General features: G+C 43.1%; 1 protein-coding gene across 3 annotated transcripts in view; it reads right to left on the bottom strand.

Moving 5' to 3' along the window:
* Positions 1–18,877, bottom strand: part of LOC139408954 (calmodulin-regulated spectrin-associated protein 1-B-like) — a 141,152-nt gene that overhangs the window by 16,366 nt on the left and 105,909 nt on the right. For 2 of the 3 annotated variants that reach the window (XM_071153482.1, XM_071153483.1), the window contains 5 exons: positions 18,592–18,683; positions 16,325–16,409; positions 13,535–16,028; positions 11,281–11,420; positions 10,500–10,717 (listed from right to left, as the gene is read on the bottom strand). In XM_071153482.1, coding sequence (XP_071009583.1) covers positions 10,500–10,717; positions 11,281–11,420; positions 13,535–16,028; positions 16,325–16,409; positions 18,592–18,683 — 3,029 coding nt within the window. Of the gene's footprint in view, positions 1–10,499; positions 10,742–11,280; positions 11,421–13,534; positions 16,029–16,324; positions 16,410–18,591; positions 18,684–18,877 lie in introns of all 3 variants that reach the window. The other variant, XM_071153481.1, reaches the window with a different exon arrangement.

Below are 18,877 nucleotides of genomic sequence, written 5' to 3' on the forward strand. Positions count from 1 at the left end.
TCTTACCAGAGAGATGTTTGTTTCTGTCGGCGCGATGTGCGAAGAAACCAGGTGGCTGTACAGACTCTAACGTATCCCAAGTGAGCCATGTTTCGTGAAACAGAATGTTACAATCTCTGATGTCTCTCTGGAAGGAAACCCTTGCTTGGATTTCGTCTACCTTGTTGTCAAGAGACTGGACATTGGCGAGTATTATACTTGGGAGCGGTGGGCGATGAGCCCGTCTATGGAGCCTGACCAGAAGACCGCTCCGTCTGCGACGCCGTTGTTTTGGGTCGCCTGCTGGGGTCCGATTCATTGTCCTGGGTGGTGGACCAAACAGAGAATCCGCTTCGGGAAAGTCGTATTCCTGGTCTTATTGTTGGTAAGTTGACGTTGCTCTTATATCCAATAGTTCCTCCCGGCTGTATGTAATAACACTTAAGATTTCCTGGGGTAACAGTGTAAGAAATAATACATTTAAAAAAATCCATAGCCCTAATGGACACATGCTCAAACTCGCACACTTTTGATAGACTTAAAAAAGTGTGTAGTTGCTACATCCATTTTTGGACTTATAAATTATATATATTAATGTAATGATAAAATTGAATCGTGTTATTATATGTAGTAGAAAGAGATGGGTTAGAATAAGCCTACATAACCAACCCATAAAGTAAAATTAAACATCCATGTATGGCCAGCTATGTAAATTTTAACATTGATTTATCCTGCAATAGATGTTGTTCAATTGTTAACATACAATTACTAACATACATCCCTCTTAAGGGGAAAGTAATCTAAAAGTAACTGAATGTAATCAGATTAAGTTACTGAGTTTGGGTAATCCAAAAGTTACGTTACTGATTACAAGTTTGGACATGTAATTAGTAACGGATTACATTTAGAAAGTAAACTACCCAACCCTGCTCACACTCACACCCTCACCCCAAATGGTTAGGTGATGTCAACCTGTTCTATTGTGATTATGTACACATAAAATATCATCGTATATGATGCTCTCGCCCCTATTGGCCACCCTTCCCCCAAAAACGACAGTTGGGCTATAATGCGGAATCGAACTCAAGTGGACAAATCATGACAAAATATCATGTTGTTGAATACTTGGGCAGAGGCTAAGTGAAGGCAATGGCAAATATTTTCTAATATTCCTTTCTGGTTGAGAAGCATAACAGGTCTGTGATGAGGAGCTGCCTCTTAAGGTATAGGGGGCAGCATTTTCACTTTTGGATAAATAGCGTGCCCAATTTCAACTTCCTTCTACTCATGCCAGGAATATAAGATATGCATATTATTAGTAGATTTGGATAGAAAACACTGACGTTTCTAAAACTGTTTGAATCATGTCTGTGAGTATAACAGAACTTATGTAGCAGGCAAAACCCCGAGGACTAACTGTTCAGAATATTATTTTTTTTGGCCTCTGTCTGTTCCCTGAATTGTCATTGGCAAGTGATATTTCTTAGGAACCTGTTTTCAGTTCCTACTGCTTCCACTGGATGTCACCAGTCTTTGGAATTGAGGTTATTCATTTGTGCAATGAAGAAGAAGGCCATCTAGGAACTGGGTAACACTGTTGAGCGTTGCGCAAGACGTGAAAAGGAGCATGGTTTGTTTTCTTCCTGTATTGAAAACAGATTGCCCCGTCTACAATTTGATCGATAATTAACGTTTAAAAATACCTAAAGTTGTATTACAAAAGTAGTTTGAAATATTTTGGCAAAGTTTATAGGCAACTTTTAAAATATTTTGTAGTGACGTTGCGTTTTTTGGAAGCTGTTATTTATGGATCAAGCGCGTCAAATAAATGGACATTTGGATATATATGGACGGAATTAATCGAATAAAAGGACCAATTGTGATGTTTATGGGCCATATTGGAGTGCCAACAAAAGAAGCTCGTCAAAGGTAATGCATGTTGTATATTTTATTTCTGCGTTTGAAATATGCTACTCTCTTTGTTGACATTGTGGTATCATCAGATAATAGCTTCTTATGCTTTCGCCGAAAAGCCTTTTTAAAATCGGACATGTTGGCTGGATTTACAACGAGTGTAGCTTTAATTGAGTATCTTACATGTGTGATTTAATGAAAGTTTGATTTCATATAATTTGTAAAAAATTTGCCGCATTGCATTTTCCCTGTTTTTTTTGCCCAAGTGGGACACGACTGTCCCCTAGTCCCAAGAGGTTATAGGCCTACATCATGGGCTGGATGGAAGCAGTCTACAGTCTTCACGACTGGAAAATAATTGTTTATTTGCCTCATAAAAAATTGCCTATGTCTAGGCTATATTCTTTCATTATTTTTATTCTTTAAAAGCTTGAATATTTGGGAAATACGCTACTGTTCATAACTTTAACTTGTCTTAAAGCTTTTATGATAGGCTTTGTAGGACAATTTGGCCATTTGCTTCTCAACCTCGCATTGAGGGATTTTCCTGACCCGCATAGATAATTTATTACTTAATAAACTTAAACTTGACTAAGCTTGTCGTTGGATTTTTCTGTAGGCTATTGATATTGCTTGTTCAATCATTATTAGTCCTCTGGCTACCTTATGTTTTTAGACTATTCAAATCACTTTTTGAGATGGAAAAATTGGTTTAGGCAGAGAGAGGATAAACAAGATTTTCTGACTAGACATTTTGTGCTGCTTTGGTGGAATTCTCTGCTCCGTCTGGTCTACATTCCTCTCTTGGGTTCTGTAGGCTATAAATCACATTTATTGAAATAGGGTATAGCAATATGCAAATTACTCGGAATGTCCCTTGGGTCCCTGCTGAGCATTGTGATACTTTTTTGTACTCAATAGGCTAAACCATCATCTGTTACATATCGATGTTGTAACCATGGTCAATGGCTGTCAATCATCGTTGATAGACGATGCTATTGTAATATCGCCCAACCCTAACCCATGCTTACACAAGCCAGGAAGGCACAACGCAGCAGGCACAGTGTGATGTCACATTAGCAGTGGACTGATATGCAAACCTTTTAAAATGTTTCATTGCAAACTCAGGCATTGCTCTCTGCTTGCTCAGCCAGGCACAATCAGGTTCTTACCCTCATGGCATGCCACGAGAGAGAGAGTAAGAGAGATACCGAAAGAGAGAGAGATGGAGAGAAAATTCCCCCGATCCTATAAGTGGGCAAAGTAAGCCAATCACATTACACAAATCTATGCAATTCTCTCACATCTGCTTAGGGGGAAAGGGGCTAGTGGTCCACATGATCAGACTTTCTGAAGGGGTTGTGGGTTGGGCTTGGAACTTCTTTCCTGACATGACCTGACCAGGAAAAACCATCATACCATACCATATGAGGTATGGTATGATGTTATGAGGTCAGGTGGTCATGCAGATGAGGTTAGATGTTTCACCTCCCCTACTGCCTGCTGCTGATCCCTGGGCTCTCATCAACATGGATGCTCTCAGAGAATAACCTGGGTGACAAAAACACACACGCGAGGGCTAAACAGACAATACACACACAGGAAAGCTAAACAAAGAATACAAACACACACACAACACATTGTGGTATTCATGGGATGCACCTACAGTACCAGTCAAATGTTTGGACACCTACTCATATGTAGAATAATAGTGAAGACATCAAAACTCTGAAACACATATGGAATAATGTAGTAACCAAAAAAAGTGTTAAAGAAAATGGAAATATATTGTAACATACTTAAACACATTTTTTTTTGCACCCTTATGTAGACATAGCTCCACCCACATCCATTCCATGCATCAAATGGGGTTGGAGTTGAGGGAAAAAAGTGTCACCAATGTAACACCCTGGTTAAAACCAAGTATAGAGATGATTTGTTTTAATTAATTGGTATTAGATTTAAAAGGTGATCGAATTGCTCCTGAACTGTAATGTCGTTAATGCATATATTTTGCATAGCTTGCCAGTAATTTGGACATGGGTTGTGAAAAAACATTGGGGTTTATTATTTTCATTTATTTTGATGTGGTACATTGAAAATGTGATAATATCCATCTTGAACCTTATGCCTGTTGCATTGGAGTCATTTACTATTTCTGTTTCATTTTAATGCATGGGAAAGCGTATCCTTATATAATAATAAGGATCTATAATCATTCTATCGGAAGTTAATACCCTAGTTGTCATCACCCTAGTGAGTTTACAATAGGGATTCTTATTGGAGATGTCCTTCTCACCTAATATCCCATGCTGTTGAGATATTCTAAGGTAATATCGTGAGAGTCAAATTCGAGCCGGGTGAGAGGGTTACACCAAATATAACAATGTGCATTTCATAAATATTATAATAAAATGTGTACATGAAACGTATCAAACAAGTCACCGGCCCAAGCAAGTCTCCTCTTATTATTGGGGTCCTTTAGTAGTGGTTTCTTTGCAGCAATTCGACCATGAAGTCCTGATTCCCGCAGCCTCCTCTGAACAGTTGATGTTGAGATGTGTCTGTTACTTGAACTCTGTGAAGCATTTATTTGGGCTGGTAACTAATGAACTTATCCTCTACAGCAGAGGTAACTCTGGGTCTTCCTTTCCTGTGGCGGTCCTCATGAGAGCCAGTTTCATCATAGCGCTGGATGTTTTTGTGACTGCACTTGAAGAAACATTCAAAGTTCTTGACATTTTCCGGATTGACTGACCTTCATGTCTTAAAGTAAGGATGGACTGTTTCTCTTTGCTTATTTGATGTGTTCTTGCCATAATATGGACTTGGTCTTTTACCAAATAGGGCCATCTTCTGTATACCACCCCTACACAACTGATTGGCTCAAACGCATTAAGAAGGGAAGGAATTCCACAAATTAGCAAGGCACACCTGTTAATTGAAATGCATTACAGGTGACTACCTCCATGAAGCTGGTTGAGAGAATACCAAGAGCGTGCAAAGCTGTCATCAAGGCAAAGTGGCTACTTTGAAGAAACTCAAATTTGATTAACACTTTTTTGCTTACTACATGATTCCATGTGTTATTTCATAGTTTTGATGTCTTCACTATTCTACAATGATTTTATAGTAAAAATAAAGAAAAACCCTGGAATTAGTAGGCTATTGTTATGAACGTTCAAGACGTTCTCAGCAATAGTGACTCCCGAAAGTCAAGTGGTGCCCAATCATTCTCAACAGGGGCTAATGGTTGTTTAGTGTCTAAATTACAGCATAGTAGCTTGGAAATACGATGGCATTGCTAAAGTAGGCAAATAATTAGTACGAAACAACTTTGTCATCATTATGATGTAGTCAAATTTACTTTAGACCGAGGCAATGTTGCCATTAGCTACAAAAGTTTGTCAAAAATACCTAGCAGTTAGCTAGCCAACATCTGGTGCTCTCCCTGCAATCTTAGGTACCATCTAAATTCAATCTGCTGACATCCCAATGACAAAGGCACTTCCTACTGGGCGATTCCACAACAGGCCATATTTTGGGCATCTCAGATAGTTCTGGCAATTTTCACTTAGAAATTTAATTGGGAGGAAGGACTTTTGACATGACCACACCAATAGCAGACTACTGTTAGAATCATACTGCTACAGAGCCTTCAGAAAGTTACAAAATGGATTTGTCATTTATTGTTGTCAATGAACTTATCCTCTACAGCACAAAATACTCTGTCAAAGTGAAAGATTTTGATTTTTTATTAATGGAAAATAACATCTTGATTAGATAATTATTCAACCCCCTGAGACAATGCATGTTAGAATCACCGTTCGCAGCAATTACAGCTGTGAGTCTTTTCTATGTATGTCTCTAAGAGCTTTCACACCTAGATTGTAAAATATTTCTCATTATTCTTTAACATATTACTCAAGCTCTGTCAAGTTGGTTGTTGACAAGCATTTTCAAGTCTTGCCCTACATTTTCAAACTGATTTAAGTCAAAACTGTAACTATGTCACTCCGGAACATTCAATATTGTCTTGGTAAGCAACTGCAGTGTATATTTGGCCTTGTGTTTTAGGTAATTGTCATGCTGAAAGGTGAATGTGTCTCCCCAGTGTCTGATGGAAGCAGACTGAACCTACTTTTCCTCTAGGATTTTGCCTGTGCTTAGCTCTATTTTGCTTATTTTTATCCTAAAAAACGAGTCCTTGCCGATGACAAGCATACCCATAACATGATGCAGCCACCAACATGCTGACAATATATAGAGTGGTATTCAGTAATGTGTTGTATTAGATTTGCCCCAAACATAACGCTTTGTATTCAGGACAAAAAGTGAATGTCTTCGCCACATTTCGTTGCAGTATTACTTCAAGTGCCTTATTGAAAACAGGTACATGTTTTGGAATATTTTTATTTTGTGCATGTTTTGGAATATTTTTTTCTGTACAGGCTTACTTGTTTTCATTCTGTAATTTATGTTCGTATTGTGGAGTAACTACAATGATCCATCCTCAATTATCTCCCATCACAGCCATTAAACTCTGGTGAAATCCCGTTAGGAAGGGCGCCTGTATCTTTGTAGATTAATTAATAACTGCACCATGCTGATTGTTTTTTTTTTTACCTATCAGACATTGAATATCCCAATAGTTAAATCTACCAATAGTTGGTCTTCTTTGTAAACCATTGGAAAACCTCCCTGGTTTTTGTGCTTGAATCTGTGCTTGAAATTCACTGCTCGATTGAGGGAACTTACAATTATCTATATGTATTGTATGGGGTACAGAGATGTGGTAATCATTTAAAAATCATGTTAAACACTATTACTGCATTATTATGTGAATGCGTAAGCACATCTTTACTCCTGAAAGTACAGTGCATACAGAAAGTATTCAGACCCCTTGACTTTGTCCACATTTTGTTACGTTACAGCCTTATTCTAAAATTGATTAAATTGTTTTCCCCCCTTAATCTACACACAATATACCCCATAATGACAAAGGAAACTTTTTTTTTTTCTTCATATTTGTTAAAAAGAAAAAACGGAAATATCACATATACATAAGTATTCAGACCCTTTACTCAGTACTTTGTTGAAGCACCTTTGGCAGCGATTAAAGCCTTGATTCTTAGGTATGACGCTACAAGCTTGGCACACCTGTATTCGGGGAGATTCTCCCGTTCTTCTCTGCAGATCCTCTCAAGTGCTGTCAGGTTGGATGGGGAGTGTCGCTGCACAGCTATTTTCAGGTCTCTCCATTTCGCTTCACCCGCAATAACATCTGCAAAAAATGTGTGTGACAAATAAAATTTGATTTGAGATGTTCGATCGGGTTCAAGTCTGGGCAACTCAAGGACATTCAAAGACTTGTCCCGAATCCACTCCTACGTTGTCTTGGGTGTGTGCTTAGGGTCGCTGTCCTGTTGGAAGGTGAACCTTCGCCCCGGTCTGAGGTTTTCATCAAGGATCTCTCTGTACTAGGTGCCTTTTGGCAAACTTCAAGCGGGCTGTCATGTGCCTGTGACTGAGGAGTGGCTTCCGTTTGGCTACTCAACCATAAAGGCCTGATTGGTGGAGTGCTGCAGAGATGGTTGTCCTTCTGGACGGTTCTCCCATCTCCACAGAATAACTCTGGAGCTCTGTCAGAATGACCATCGGGTTCTTGGTCACCTCCCTGACCAAGGCACTTCTCCCCTGATTGCTCGGTTTGGCCAGGCGGCCAGCTCTAGGAAGAGTCCTGGTGGTTCTAAAATTCTTCCATTTAAGAATGATTGAGGCCATTGTGTTCTTAGGGATCTTCAATGCTGCAGACATTTTTTGGTACCCTTCCCCAGATCTGTGCCTCGACACAATCCTGTCTCGGCTCTCTATGGACAATTCCTTCGACCTCATGGCTTGGATTTTGCTGTGACATGCATTGTCAACTGTGGGACCTTTTATAGACAGGTGTGTGCCTTTCCAAATCATGTCCAATCAATAGAATTTACCACAGGTGGACTCCAATCAAGTTGTAGAAACGTCTCAAGGATGATAAATGGAAACAGGATGCACCTGAGCTCAATTTCGAGTCTCATGGCAAAGGATCTGAATACTTATGTAAATGTATTTTTGCAAACATTTCTAAAAACCTGTTTTCGCTTTGCCATTATGGGGTGTTGTGTGTAGATCAGTGACAAAATCTCAATTTAATCCATTTTAAATTCGGCTGTAACATAAAATTTGGAAAAAGTCAATGTGTGTAAATACTTCTGAAGGCACTGTATGTCAAGAGGACAGATCAATAACTGATTAATTAACATAGGCCTGCTAATCTTTAACAGTCTAACATAACTTTATGTGAAGGAAGGTATTAGCACAACAGATGTCTCTGCCATGTCCATTTCCATGCACGCAGCGAAGCACACTGAACTACCGCAACACGTTTCCTTTTGCCCGTCAGTGCGCTCTCGCCTTTACCTGGCTACCTAGACTCCTTGATCCGGCCAAACGCTACGCCACGCCCACGGATGTTAGTTCCTTGAAGTGAATGACAGAGCTGCGGAATAATTTAGTGTGAGTCGTCAGGGTACTCGCGCCTACTACTTCCGTTGCGGAGATCAAAGCATGTGTGGACAAAAAAGTGTTCTTGCTTAGTTGACTAAACGCTGTACTAACTACCTTAGTCATAATGGCGCTTTAGCTAAGGAGCTAACTACGAAATAAAATTGGGGATGTGCATGACTAACACATACAATTTTGGAAAATATATTTGGCAAACAGTTCTCCATTTTCCCTACCTCTTGTTACTCACACGTCAGTGGTATCAACAGACAAAGTGCGAAGTGAAGAAATATTTTGAGTCAATAAGTATTCAACCCCTTTGTTATGGCAAGCCTAAATAAGTTCAGAAGTATAATATTTGCATCTCTGTACCACACACATACAATTATTTGTAAGTTCCCTCAGTCTATTTTGTTGATGGGTAAGGGCATCTATTGGTCGATGGGTAAAACAAAAAGCAGACATTGAAAATCGCTTTGAGTATGGTGACGTTACTAATTACACTTTGGATGGTGTATCAATACACCTAGTCACAACAAAAATACAGGTGTCCTTCCTAACTCCGTTGCCAGAAAGGAAGGATACTGCTCAGGGATTTCACCATGAGGCCAATGGTGACTTTAAAATATTTACAGAGTTTATTGGCTATGATAGGAGAAAACTGAGGATGGATCAACAACATTGCGGTTACTCCACAATATTAACCTAATTGACAGAGTGAAAAAAAGGAAGTCTGTACAGAATACAAATATTTCAAAACAAGCATTGTGTTTGAGTACCACTCTCCATATTTTGAAGCATAGTGGTTGCTGCATCATGTTATGAGTATGCTTGTAATCGTTAAGGACTGGGGAGTTTTTCAGGATAAAGTGGACTAAAAAAAGAAACGGAATGGAGCTAAGCACAGGCAAAATCCAAGAGGAAATCCTGGTTCGGTCTGCTTTCCACCAGATACTGGGAGATGAATTCACCTTTCAGCAGGACAATAACCTAAAAACACAAGAACAAATCTAGACTGGGCTTGCTTACCAAGAAGACACTGAATGTTCCCGAGTGGCCGAGGAACAGTTTTGACTTAAATCTACTTGAAAATCTATGTTAACACCTGCAAATGGTCGTCCAAAAATGATCAATTTGACAGATAATAACTATAGGATAATGTTTCACAATCCATGTGTGGAAAGCTCTTAGAGACTTACCCAGAAAGACTCACAGCTGTAATCGCTGCCAAAGGTGCTTCTACAAAGTATTGTCTCAGGGGTGTGAATACTTATGTAAATTACATATTTCTGTATTTCATTTTCAATAAATGTACCAAAAAAAAATCTAAAAACACATTTTCACTTTGTCATTATGGGGTATTGTATGTAGATGGCTGAAAAAAGTATATTTAATATATTTTGAATCCAGGCTGTAACAACAAAATGTGGAATAAGTCAAGGGGTATGAATACTTTCTGAAATCACTGTACATGCCTCCAGATGTCTGTATCATGTTTGTTTCATGGCTCATAGGGACAGAAGGCATGTACAGTGCCTTCAGAAAGTGTTCGCACCCCTTTACTTTTTCCACATTTTGGTGTGGTACAGCTGTCTGCACCACCCTCTGTAGCACTTTGCGGTCAAGGGCGGTGCATTTGCCATACCAAGCAGTAATGCAGCCAGTCAAGATTCTCTTGGTGGTGCAGCTGTACAACTTTCTGAGGATCCGAGGGCCCATGCCAAATATTTCCAGCCTCCTGAGGGGGAAGACGTGCTGAGATGCTCCTAATATTTTCGAGCTGTCTTGGCGTGACATCGCCCTACTAATTATTTGTCAGCTTTTCTAATGGCATTGTGTTTCCAAGCCACTATAATGTGAAATCTTCATCAGCGCCAATTGAAAATGCATCGATTAGAACGTAGAACAGTCCTCAAGCGAACGTCAATAACAATGGGGTGACGCTACGTGCAACCCATGAATAGGGTGAGACAGGGTTAGTTAAGAGACTAGAGGGAGGAGGTTCAAAACTGTAAAGGGGAGATAGGGTTGGTTTGGGTTATAGTGTTTTAGTGTAGGCCTACGTGTGGAGGATCCCTTGGAGAAGCCTGTGTCGAAGCAGGACTCTCCACGATGCAGGGACTTAGGCCGGGTCTTCCTGGCTTTACACCTGGGCCTGGGCTTAACCAAACCCTGCTCCTCTATCAGCTCCTGCTGCTTCCTCCTCAGGTACTCCTGCTTGATCAGCTCCCTCCGCACCTTCTCCTCCTCCTTCCTCACACGGTCCTCTTCTGCCTTACGCCTGGGGGGAAAGAGACACACACACCTGTTTTATGTTTGCCTTCACAAACAACACACACACACACACTTGCTTTATCCCTGCACACTGACACAACATACACACACGCCATGATGGAATATGTTCTGTATCAGGGTCTGAAACCATCTTTGGCCTACCAGCCACTGATGTGTTTGTATAATTGAGATACTAGAGAGCTCTTCTCAATGGCTGCTTCTGTGACAGCATGGGAAGCGCCATGGAGGGCGTTCACCATTTTGTAGTAGTCAAGTTGGTATGACTTGCTATGGGTTAAGGAAGGATCACGTAATTCCATTCAGGTCAGCAGTAGGGGGCAGCCAATAATTATATTTCTAAGCAAACATTCCTTAATTGTAGGTGGCAGTAATTCACCAACCTTGGCTTTATACCTGTTCAGATCATACATACTCCATTACAGTAGGTGGTACTACACACTTTTTCAATTTATTTACTAAATATTTCAGAAATGGACTACTTGCTCTCCCCATGCTCTCAAAGAGGTGGCCATTGGGAACAGCTCACTAGTACATCTCTATGGTTTGTACCTGGCTTCGTCTCGTTTCTGTTCGCTCTCAGCCTCCGTCTGCAGTTTGCGGAGCCGTGCCTCCTCCATCTTCCGCTGCTGTTTGAGGAGAAAGTGAGCACGACGCTTTGCCCTCTCATCCTCTGCCATCTTCTCATCGTCCTTTGGGAGGGGGGGGGGGGCAAATTGATTTACTACTAGAACAACATCCATTTCATTGCTAAGGCACATGACAAAATCTGCACTGATCTGAAAACTCTGAATCGGTTAAAGCAATACGCCTCTTTGGGAATTTCAGTTCCCCTGTCCGGTGCTTTCATCAATCAAATTCAACACAAATTAGTCGGGTTAATTGCATGATTTTCAGTAATTAATTTAGATTCATTTCAATTTTGATATGGGTTAAAGGCCCAGTGCAGTGAACATGATTAGCCTGGTTTTATATACACAGTGTACAAAACATTAAGAACACCTTCCTAATTTATTGAGTTGGACCCAATATTCCCTCTAATGTTTTTTCGGCACTGAGCAAATTTCAGGTCTGCTGAGGGCAAACTTGAACATTACGAAAATTCTGTGCCGGAAGTTGCTGTGAACACTGAGGAGAAAATGCATCCCATAACATTTTAACATGGAAATAGCTGTCCTATCAGTCAGCCTGTGTGGTGTTCAATGTAAGCCTACATTGCATGAGACTTTTGAAAAAACATGCAGGGCTTGACATTACCCTGCTTATCCAAATGTTGTTGTTTGATGAGAGAAACCACTTTACAAAATACAATTCATTATTATTCCCATACCATTATTACAGAGAATCAGATCAATTATGCTAGCATCTGCCTATTGGCGTCTTAGCTTATTCAAGACCGTCTCAAAAAACAACACTGCCCCTTTAAGCCATAAAAAAAGCTCTTCACTCGACTTGCTTTTCAAAATTGTCTAGAAATGCAAAAATGTTTTTCTCTTGTAGGAAGCAACCACTCCCCCATTGTTGACTGGGCTAATAAGTCACTAAATAGCAAAGAATATGAACACATGTGCAGTGGCGACTACATGCAACTCTCGCTTCGATCTCAAAACAAGCGCATCTAGTCGAGACTGCTCATGCTGTCCAGTTCAAAGTGAATGGCACAGATCCATATATGGCAATTTGCATATAGGCCCTACTGCAGCTCTGCTTGATAATGGCGCACCGGTCTGTGTAGAGTACGGGCTGAGTCATGCATGTCAATTAAATAGAATCCTACATCAATGAGAGCTGCCTATAAGAAAATATATTGCACAGTTAGTTTTGCATACCAAGTCTTGCATTGTTAATTTTGTTTCGGTATGTTACATTGAAAGTGGCTAATATTGCGTTTATTCGAGCACTATTCAGACAGCACAGCGAAATGTTGATAGTATTAACTAAAGGGGAAAACTAGAAAGTGAACTTCACTGAAATCTCGTGTTTCTCTGCCCAGATGCGCAGTCTGAGGGGAGCTGCCCACCTGCCCATGCGTGCAGCTTAAAACAGCCTCAAATCGTCAGGGCATTGACTCTACAAGGTGTCCAAGTGTTCCATAGGGATGCTGGCCCATGTTGACTCCAATGCTTCCACAGTTGTGTCAAGTTGGCAGGATGTCCTTTGAGTGGTGGACCATTCTTGATACACACAGGAAACTGTTGAGTGTGAAATACCCAGCAGCGATTTAACAAGTGCTCATAACTTTCACCTGGATTCACCTGGTCAGTCAGTCATGGAAAGAGCAGGTGTTCATAATGTTTGGTACAATCAGTGCATATTTATGAGGTTGGAATAATACTGTGAAATTGTGAAAATTATGATAATGCCCCTTTAGTGTAAGAGCTGTTTGAAAAGACCGCCTGAAATTTCTGCCTGTCTTGGCGGGACGAAGTTTTGACCTTCCATGGTGACATCACCATGTGGTAAATTAGACCACTCCCAGACAGTCCTAGCTAAATTCTTGCCTGAGAAGCAATTTTTTTTTTTTTTGACAATTTTAATTGCAAACAATCACACTAAGGTAATTAATTGTTATCCAGAAAGTATTTGATATTGAGATAAAAATGGCTGCATTGGACCTTTAAGGGTTTCTCACCAACCTTTTGGGTGAAAAAAATTCTACAAATAAATTACAATTGTAAAAGCTAACTGTCATTAACACGTTAACTTTGACAGCCCTAATACAAATGTATTGGCCCTCAAGGGGAAATTCATTACTTCAGACGAGGAGAGACTATTGAGATGCTGCCACTTTTAGTAAAATTCCTACCCTGAAGAAGAAACCCAGTCCTGACTTCTGTTCTCCGTCTGCCGAGGTGTCCCCTATATCGGAGTCTTTTCCCTCCGATGGTTCCTTCAGGTCAGACAGGACTACCTCGATCAGCTGGCCTTTCCCTCGACCTCCCTCCTCGCCGGGCTCGATCTCCTTCCCTGAGCCGCTACGCTCCCGCCCCTCAGCCACGTCCACACAGTGGTGTGTGAGAGGGGTGCCATAGGGGGTTGAATCCTTAGGGTTAAGGGTGGGCCTGTCTCTGTGGCTGCGCTGGTTGGCCTCATCTCTGATCTTGAAGGTGGTGCTACGGAGCGTGCCTCTCTCCAAGGCCCTTGGGCTCTCTGTGAATATCACGCAGGTGGGGCTGCTGTTCTGACTCCGGTCCCTATCCTGCTCCCCTCGGGAGGTGGCGTGCCACCCCGGGGAGCGCCTAGGGTCTGTGTTGGATGCAGGGGTGCCGGTCTTGGAAGCCGGCCTGCCATTCTCCTTGGTCAGTTTGAGTTCTGCGGGTTTGGTCCTGGGGCTGCATCCGGAGCTCAGTTTGGGAGGGCGGCGGGCGGGTGGAGCGGTGGTGATGGTCTCCATGAAACGCACGGCCGGGCGGAATTTGGAGTCGGTGGGGGTAGCGGTGGAGTCTGAGGAAGGAATTGAAGAGGTGTCTTGGGTGGGTGTAGGGGCTGATGGCAGGGATAGAAGGGAGGCGGCATGCGGGACCCCTAGGGGTGACTGGACGCTCTGCTTTATCAGACGGTCCTGCTGTAGAGACAGCTGCATCATCTGTTGCTGAATGGCACCGATGGCTTCATTCAGCAACTCTATGGAGCGGCTACACTCGCTCAGGTCTGGCTCAACCCCCGCCTCGTCCGGCGGCCCTGCACCGCCACTGTTTGTTCTGTTGTCCCTGTCCCTCTGCTGCTGTCCCTCCTTCCTCTGACCCTTCAGGACATCCAAACACGAGTCGTCCCTGCAAGCCTTGTCCTTGCCGGCCGTCTGATATTGGGTCTCCAGGTGTTTGAGGGGCTGGGGCAGCGTGTTGTTCTTGCCACCCCCCTTCTTGACAATGTCGAGGAAGGCAGCCTTGCCCAGCTTGAGTCGCTGGCACGCCGATATGGTCTCCATCTTCTTCTTTTGGTGCTCTATGGTGCGCTGCTGCTCCTCCAGCTGCATGTGGAGCTGCACCAGCTCTGAGGCCAGGATGTTGGTGGTGCCAACCTCCTTTCTGACCCGCAAAGCGCCGTCTTTAGCCAGCCGACATGGGCTAGGAGCCTGCAGGCACCACAAGCCTCCTAGAGTGTAGGGGGCGCTCTCCGAGCCATCGGGTGTGGTCTTTTGGGAGCTGCTGTTATTGGAGCAGTCGTCGAGAAAGCTGTTGACCTTTCGGTGGAGCTTGCGCTCTGCAAAGCTGGTCATTCGCATGGTGCCGCTGTTGCACACACTGCTGGCCCAGGACGCCGTGCTAAGGCAAGGGCTGGACGGTCCGCTCCAGGCTTCCAGGCCTTCCTTGTCCTCGTGCTCGCACACCTTCATGTCCTCCCGGAGCTTGGCCGACTCGCCCTCGCCCCCCTCAGGTTCCCCTTTGCTCTCCCCTCCCTCTCCCAGACACTTCCCCATGACCCTCCTCACCACTTCCTTGGCCAGCTCCATCTGATCCTCCTCCTCCTCCTCCTCTTCCAGGTTTGCAATCTCAGAGTATGAGTCCCGGCCCACCCAAGCTGTAGTAATGGCGGTGGGGAAGGGGCTGTAGCTCGGTGCCAGCCCCAAGAAGGTCGTCGTCTGGTCCCCGGGCTCCGGTGACAGGTGGAGGAAGAAGCCACAAGACTGATCCCTGGTGATGGGCTCTGCTGCCCCCATCAGAGGGAGCTGAGAAGAAGAACCCCCCTTCGTGGGTGGTCTGAAGGGACCAGAGGTGGCCTCCACATTGGGGATGGGGGTGAACGTGCAATTAAGACCCTCAGTGGTTCTCTTAAGGACCGCTTTGCTTGTACTCTCCCCGCTTTCCTCCTCCTTGTTCAGGCTGATGCTCTTCTCTTTGGCGGTCTTAAAAACGGCTGGCATCAGGGGCTCCAGGTAGAAACTCTCAGCCTGGGGGTCGGGGTGAGGGGCAGCGAGGCAGTAGGCGTGCCGAGCACTGGACACTCTGGAGGTCACCACACTCTGGACCTCCAGGTCGTCCTGCTCCATTTCGTCACTCTCGGGGGAGGCACAGGGGCCGTAGCACCTGGCCAGAGCCGCCGGGTGGATGATGGCCACCAGCTCTTCCTCCTCTATCTCCTTGTCCTTGAAGCGGATGTGGCCCATCATGTCCTGACCGTTGAGTCTGTGGGGGGGCAGTTGTACACCCATCCCCGGCCCACCAGGCATGTGTTTGGGTGTGATGCTGATGATGTTGGATCCCAGGCTGTCCTTGCCGATGGAGTGGGCCAGGCTCAGGCCATCGCACTCTCTCTCCAGGGGGAAGTGGAGGGCGTAGGGCACCGGCTGGGAAAGGGGTCTGGGTGGGTGGGTGGGGAGGGGAGCGAGTGGGAGAGTAGAACGGGGTGAGATGAAAAGAGGGGAGGAAAGAGGAGAAAGATCAAAGCAAGACCATGATACTGCCATAACAATATCTTTCAACATCACTATCTAACGAAGCCAGAGGTGAACTTGAACATGCAGGTGGAAAGGGTTCTGAGAAGTATGAAAGGACACTGTTGTAGTTCACCTTCCCTAGCTGCACATACTTGAAATCTCGCTTTTCATTTATCTTGTTTCAGCATACATTACTGAAATGTTAAATGAACCACTCACCTCTGTCTTCTCTCTGGCCAGGCCAGGCTTGACCCCTGAACTTGACTGTCCACACATGACAGAGAGTTGGACCTGTTTCTCTGCCCTAAACACAGACACAAAATATTAAACAATAGCCTTATAATGCCTTTGTGACATTATGGGATTGAGATAAAAATCCAAAATTGTGATGAGCATTACTCATTTGTGAAAATTAACATCACTAATTTACAGTACGACTATAAGTCTGATATTGTGCTTCTCATTTTGGTTAACTCAAGGATGCTCGGGTCTCCACCGAACTAGGTAAATCTGCTTTTATTTTTAAAAAGCAACTCATTGCTGAAACCAAATACAAAATAAATTACAATTGGATGTTCTGGTGCTTGCGGACCTTCTTATTGAGGAATGTCATTGTTTTTTTTTAAATATTTGTGTTGTGCTGTATTTGACTTGTTTTTAATTTTGTCTTGTGAAATTGTGCATGCAGGGCTCCCTTGTGAAAGAGATCCTAGTCTTAATGGTGGCTCCCTGCTTAAATAAAAGGTAAAATACAGTGCCTTGCGAAAGTATTCGGCCCCCTTGAACTTTGCGACCTTTTGCCACATTTCAGGCTTCAAACATAAAGATATAAAACTGTATTTTTTTGTGACGAATCAACAACAAGTGGGACACAATCATGAAGTGGAACGACATTTCTTGGATATTTCAAACTTTTTTAACAAATCAAAAACTGAAAAATTGGGCGTGCAAAATTATTCAGCCCCTTTACTTTCAGTGAAGCAAACTCTCTCCAGAAGTTCAGTGAGGATCTCTGAATGATCCAATGTTGACCTAAATGACTAATGATGATAAATACAATCCACCTGTGTGTAATCAAGTCTCCGTATAAATGCACCTGCACTGTGATAGTCTCAGAGGTCCGTTAAAAGCGCAGAGAGCATCATGAAGAACAAGGAACACACCAGGCAGGTCCGAGATACTGTTGTGAAGAAGTTTTAAGCCGGATTTGGATACAAAAAGATTTCCCAAGCTTTAAACATCCCAAGGAGCACTGTGCAAGCCATAATATTGAAATGGAAGGAGTATCAGACCACTGCAAATCTACTAAGACCTGGCCGTCCCTCTAAACTTTCAGCTCATACAAGGAGAAGACTGATCAGAGATGCAGCCAAGAGGCCCATGATCACTCTGGATGAACTGCAGAGATCTACAGCTGAGGTGGGAGACTCTGTCCATAGGACAACAATCAGTCGTATATTGCACAAATCTGGCCTTTATGGAAGAGTGGCAAGAAGAAAGCAATTTCTTAAAGATATCCATAAAAAGTGTCGTTTAAAGTTTGCCACAAGCCACCTGGGAGACACACCAAACATGTGGAAGAAGGTGCTCTGGTCAGATGAAACCAAAATTGAACTTTTTGGCAACAATGCAAAACGTTATGTTTGGCGTAAAAGCAACACAGCTGAACACACCATCCCCACTGTCAAACATGGTGGTGGCAGCATCATGGTTTGGGCCTGCTTTTCTTCAGCAGGGACAGGGAAGATGGTTAAAATTGATGGGAAGATGGATGGAGCCAAATACAGGACCATTCTGGAAGAAAACCTGATGGAGTCTGCAAAAGACCTGAGACTGGGACGGAGATTTGTCTTCCAACAAGACAATGATCCAAAACATAAAGCAAAATCTACAATGGAATGGTTCAAAAATAAACATATCCAGGTGTTAGAATGGCCAAGTCAAAGTCCAGACCTGAATCCAATCGAGAATCTGTGGAAAGAACTGAAAACTGCTGTTCACAAATGCTCTCCATCCAACCTCACTGAGCTCGAGCTGTTTTGCAAGGAGGAATGGGAAAAAATGTCAGTCTCTCGATGTGCAAAACTGATAGAAGCGACTTACAGCTGTAATCGCAGCAAAAGGTGGCGCTACAAAGTATTAACTTAAGGGGGCTGAATAATTTTGCACGCCCAATTTTTCAGTTTTTGATTTGTTAAAAAAGTTTGAAATATCCAATAAATGTCGTTCCACTTCATGATTGTGTCCCACTTGTTGTTGATTCTTCACAAAAAAATACAGTTTTATATCTTTATGTTTAAAGCCTAAAATGTGGCAAAAGGTCGCAAAGTTCAAGGGGGCCGAATACTTTCGCAAGGCACTGTAAATGCCCGATTTACACTATAGGAGCAAGCCAAGCCGTGCTGGGCTGGCCTAATTAGGCATAAAAAGGACAATGTGAAAAGAAAATATACAATTTAGCATAGTACAGTTCAAGTCAATCTTACCTGAGGTGTCATTCTCCTGTATGGACTTCTGTTGCCTCGGTCTCAGGGGGAGTAATAAGTGTGAGGGGCTAGACGCAGGACTGACTTTGGTACTACAAAGTAAAGAAATCGGGCATTAGTTTCCCAAACACGCACACACCAGGGTTTGCGTCAGGAGAATTTGGCGCTGGACAATTGACAGTGAAGATTTGAATTTATCGGACATTTGAGAAATGTACCGGTCATCCATATGCATCGGGTATGTAACCCATTAGGCCACACATGAGAAGCTTAGGCCTAGTCCCAG

Source organism: Oncorhynchus clarkii, chromosome 5 (assembly GCF_045791955.1).
Source record: "Oncorhynchus clarkii lewisi isolate Uvic-CL-2024 chromosome 5, UVic_Ocla_1.0, whole genome shotgun sequence".
NCBI classification, from domain to species: domain Eukaryota; kingdom Metazoa; phylum Chordata; class Actinopteri; order Salmoniformes; family Salmonidae; genus Oncorhynchus; species Oncorhynchus clarkii.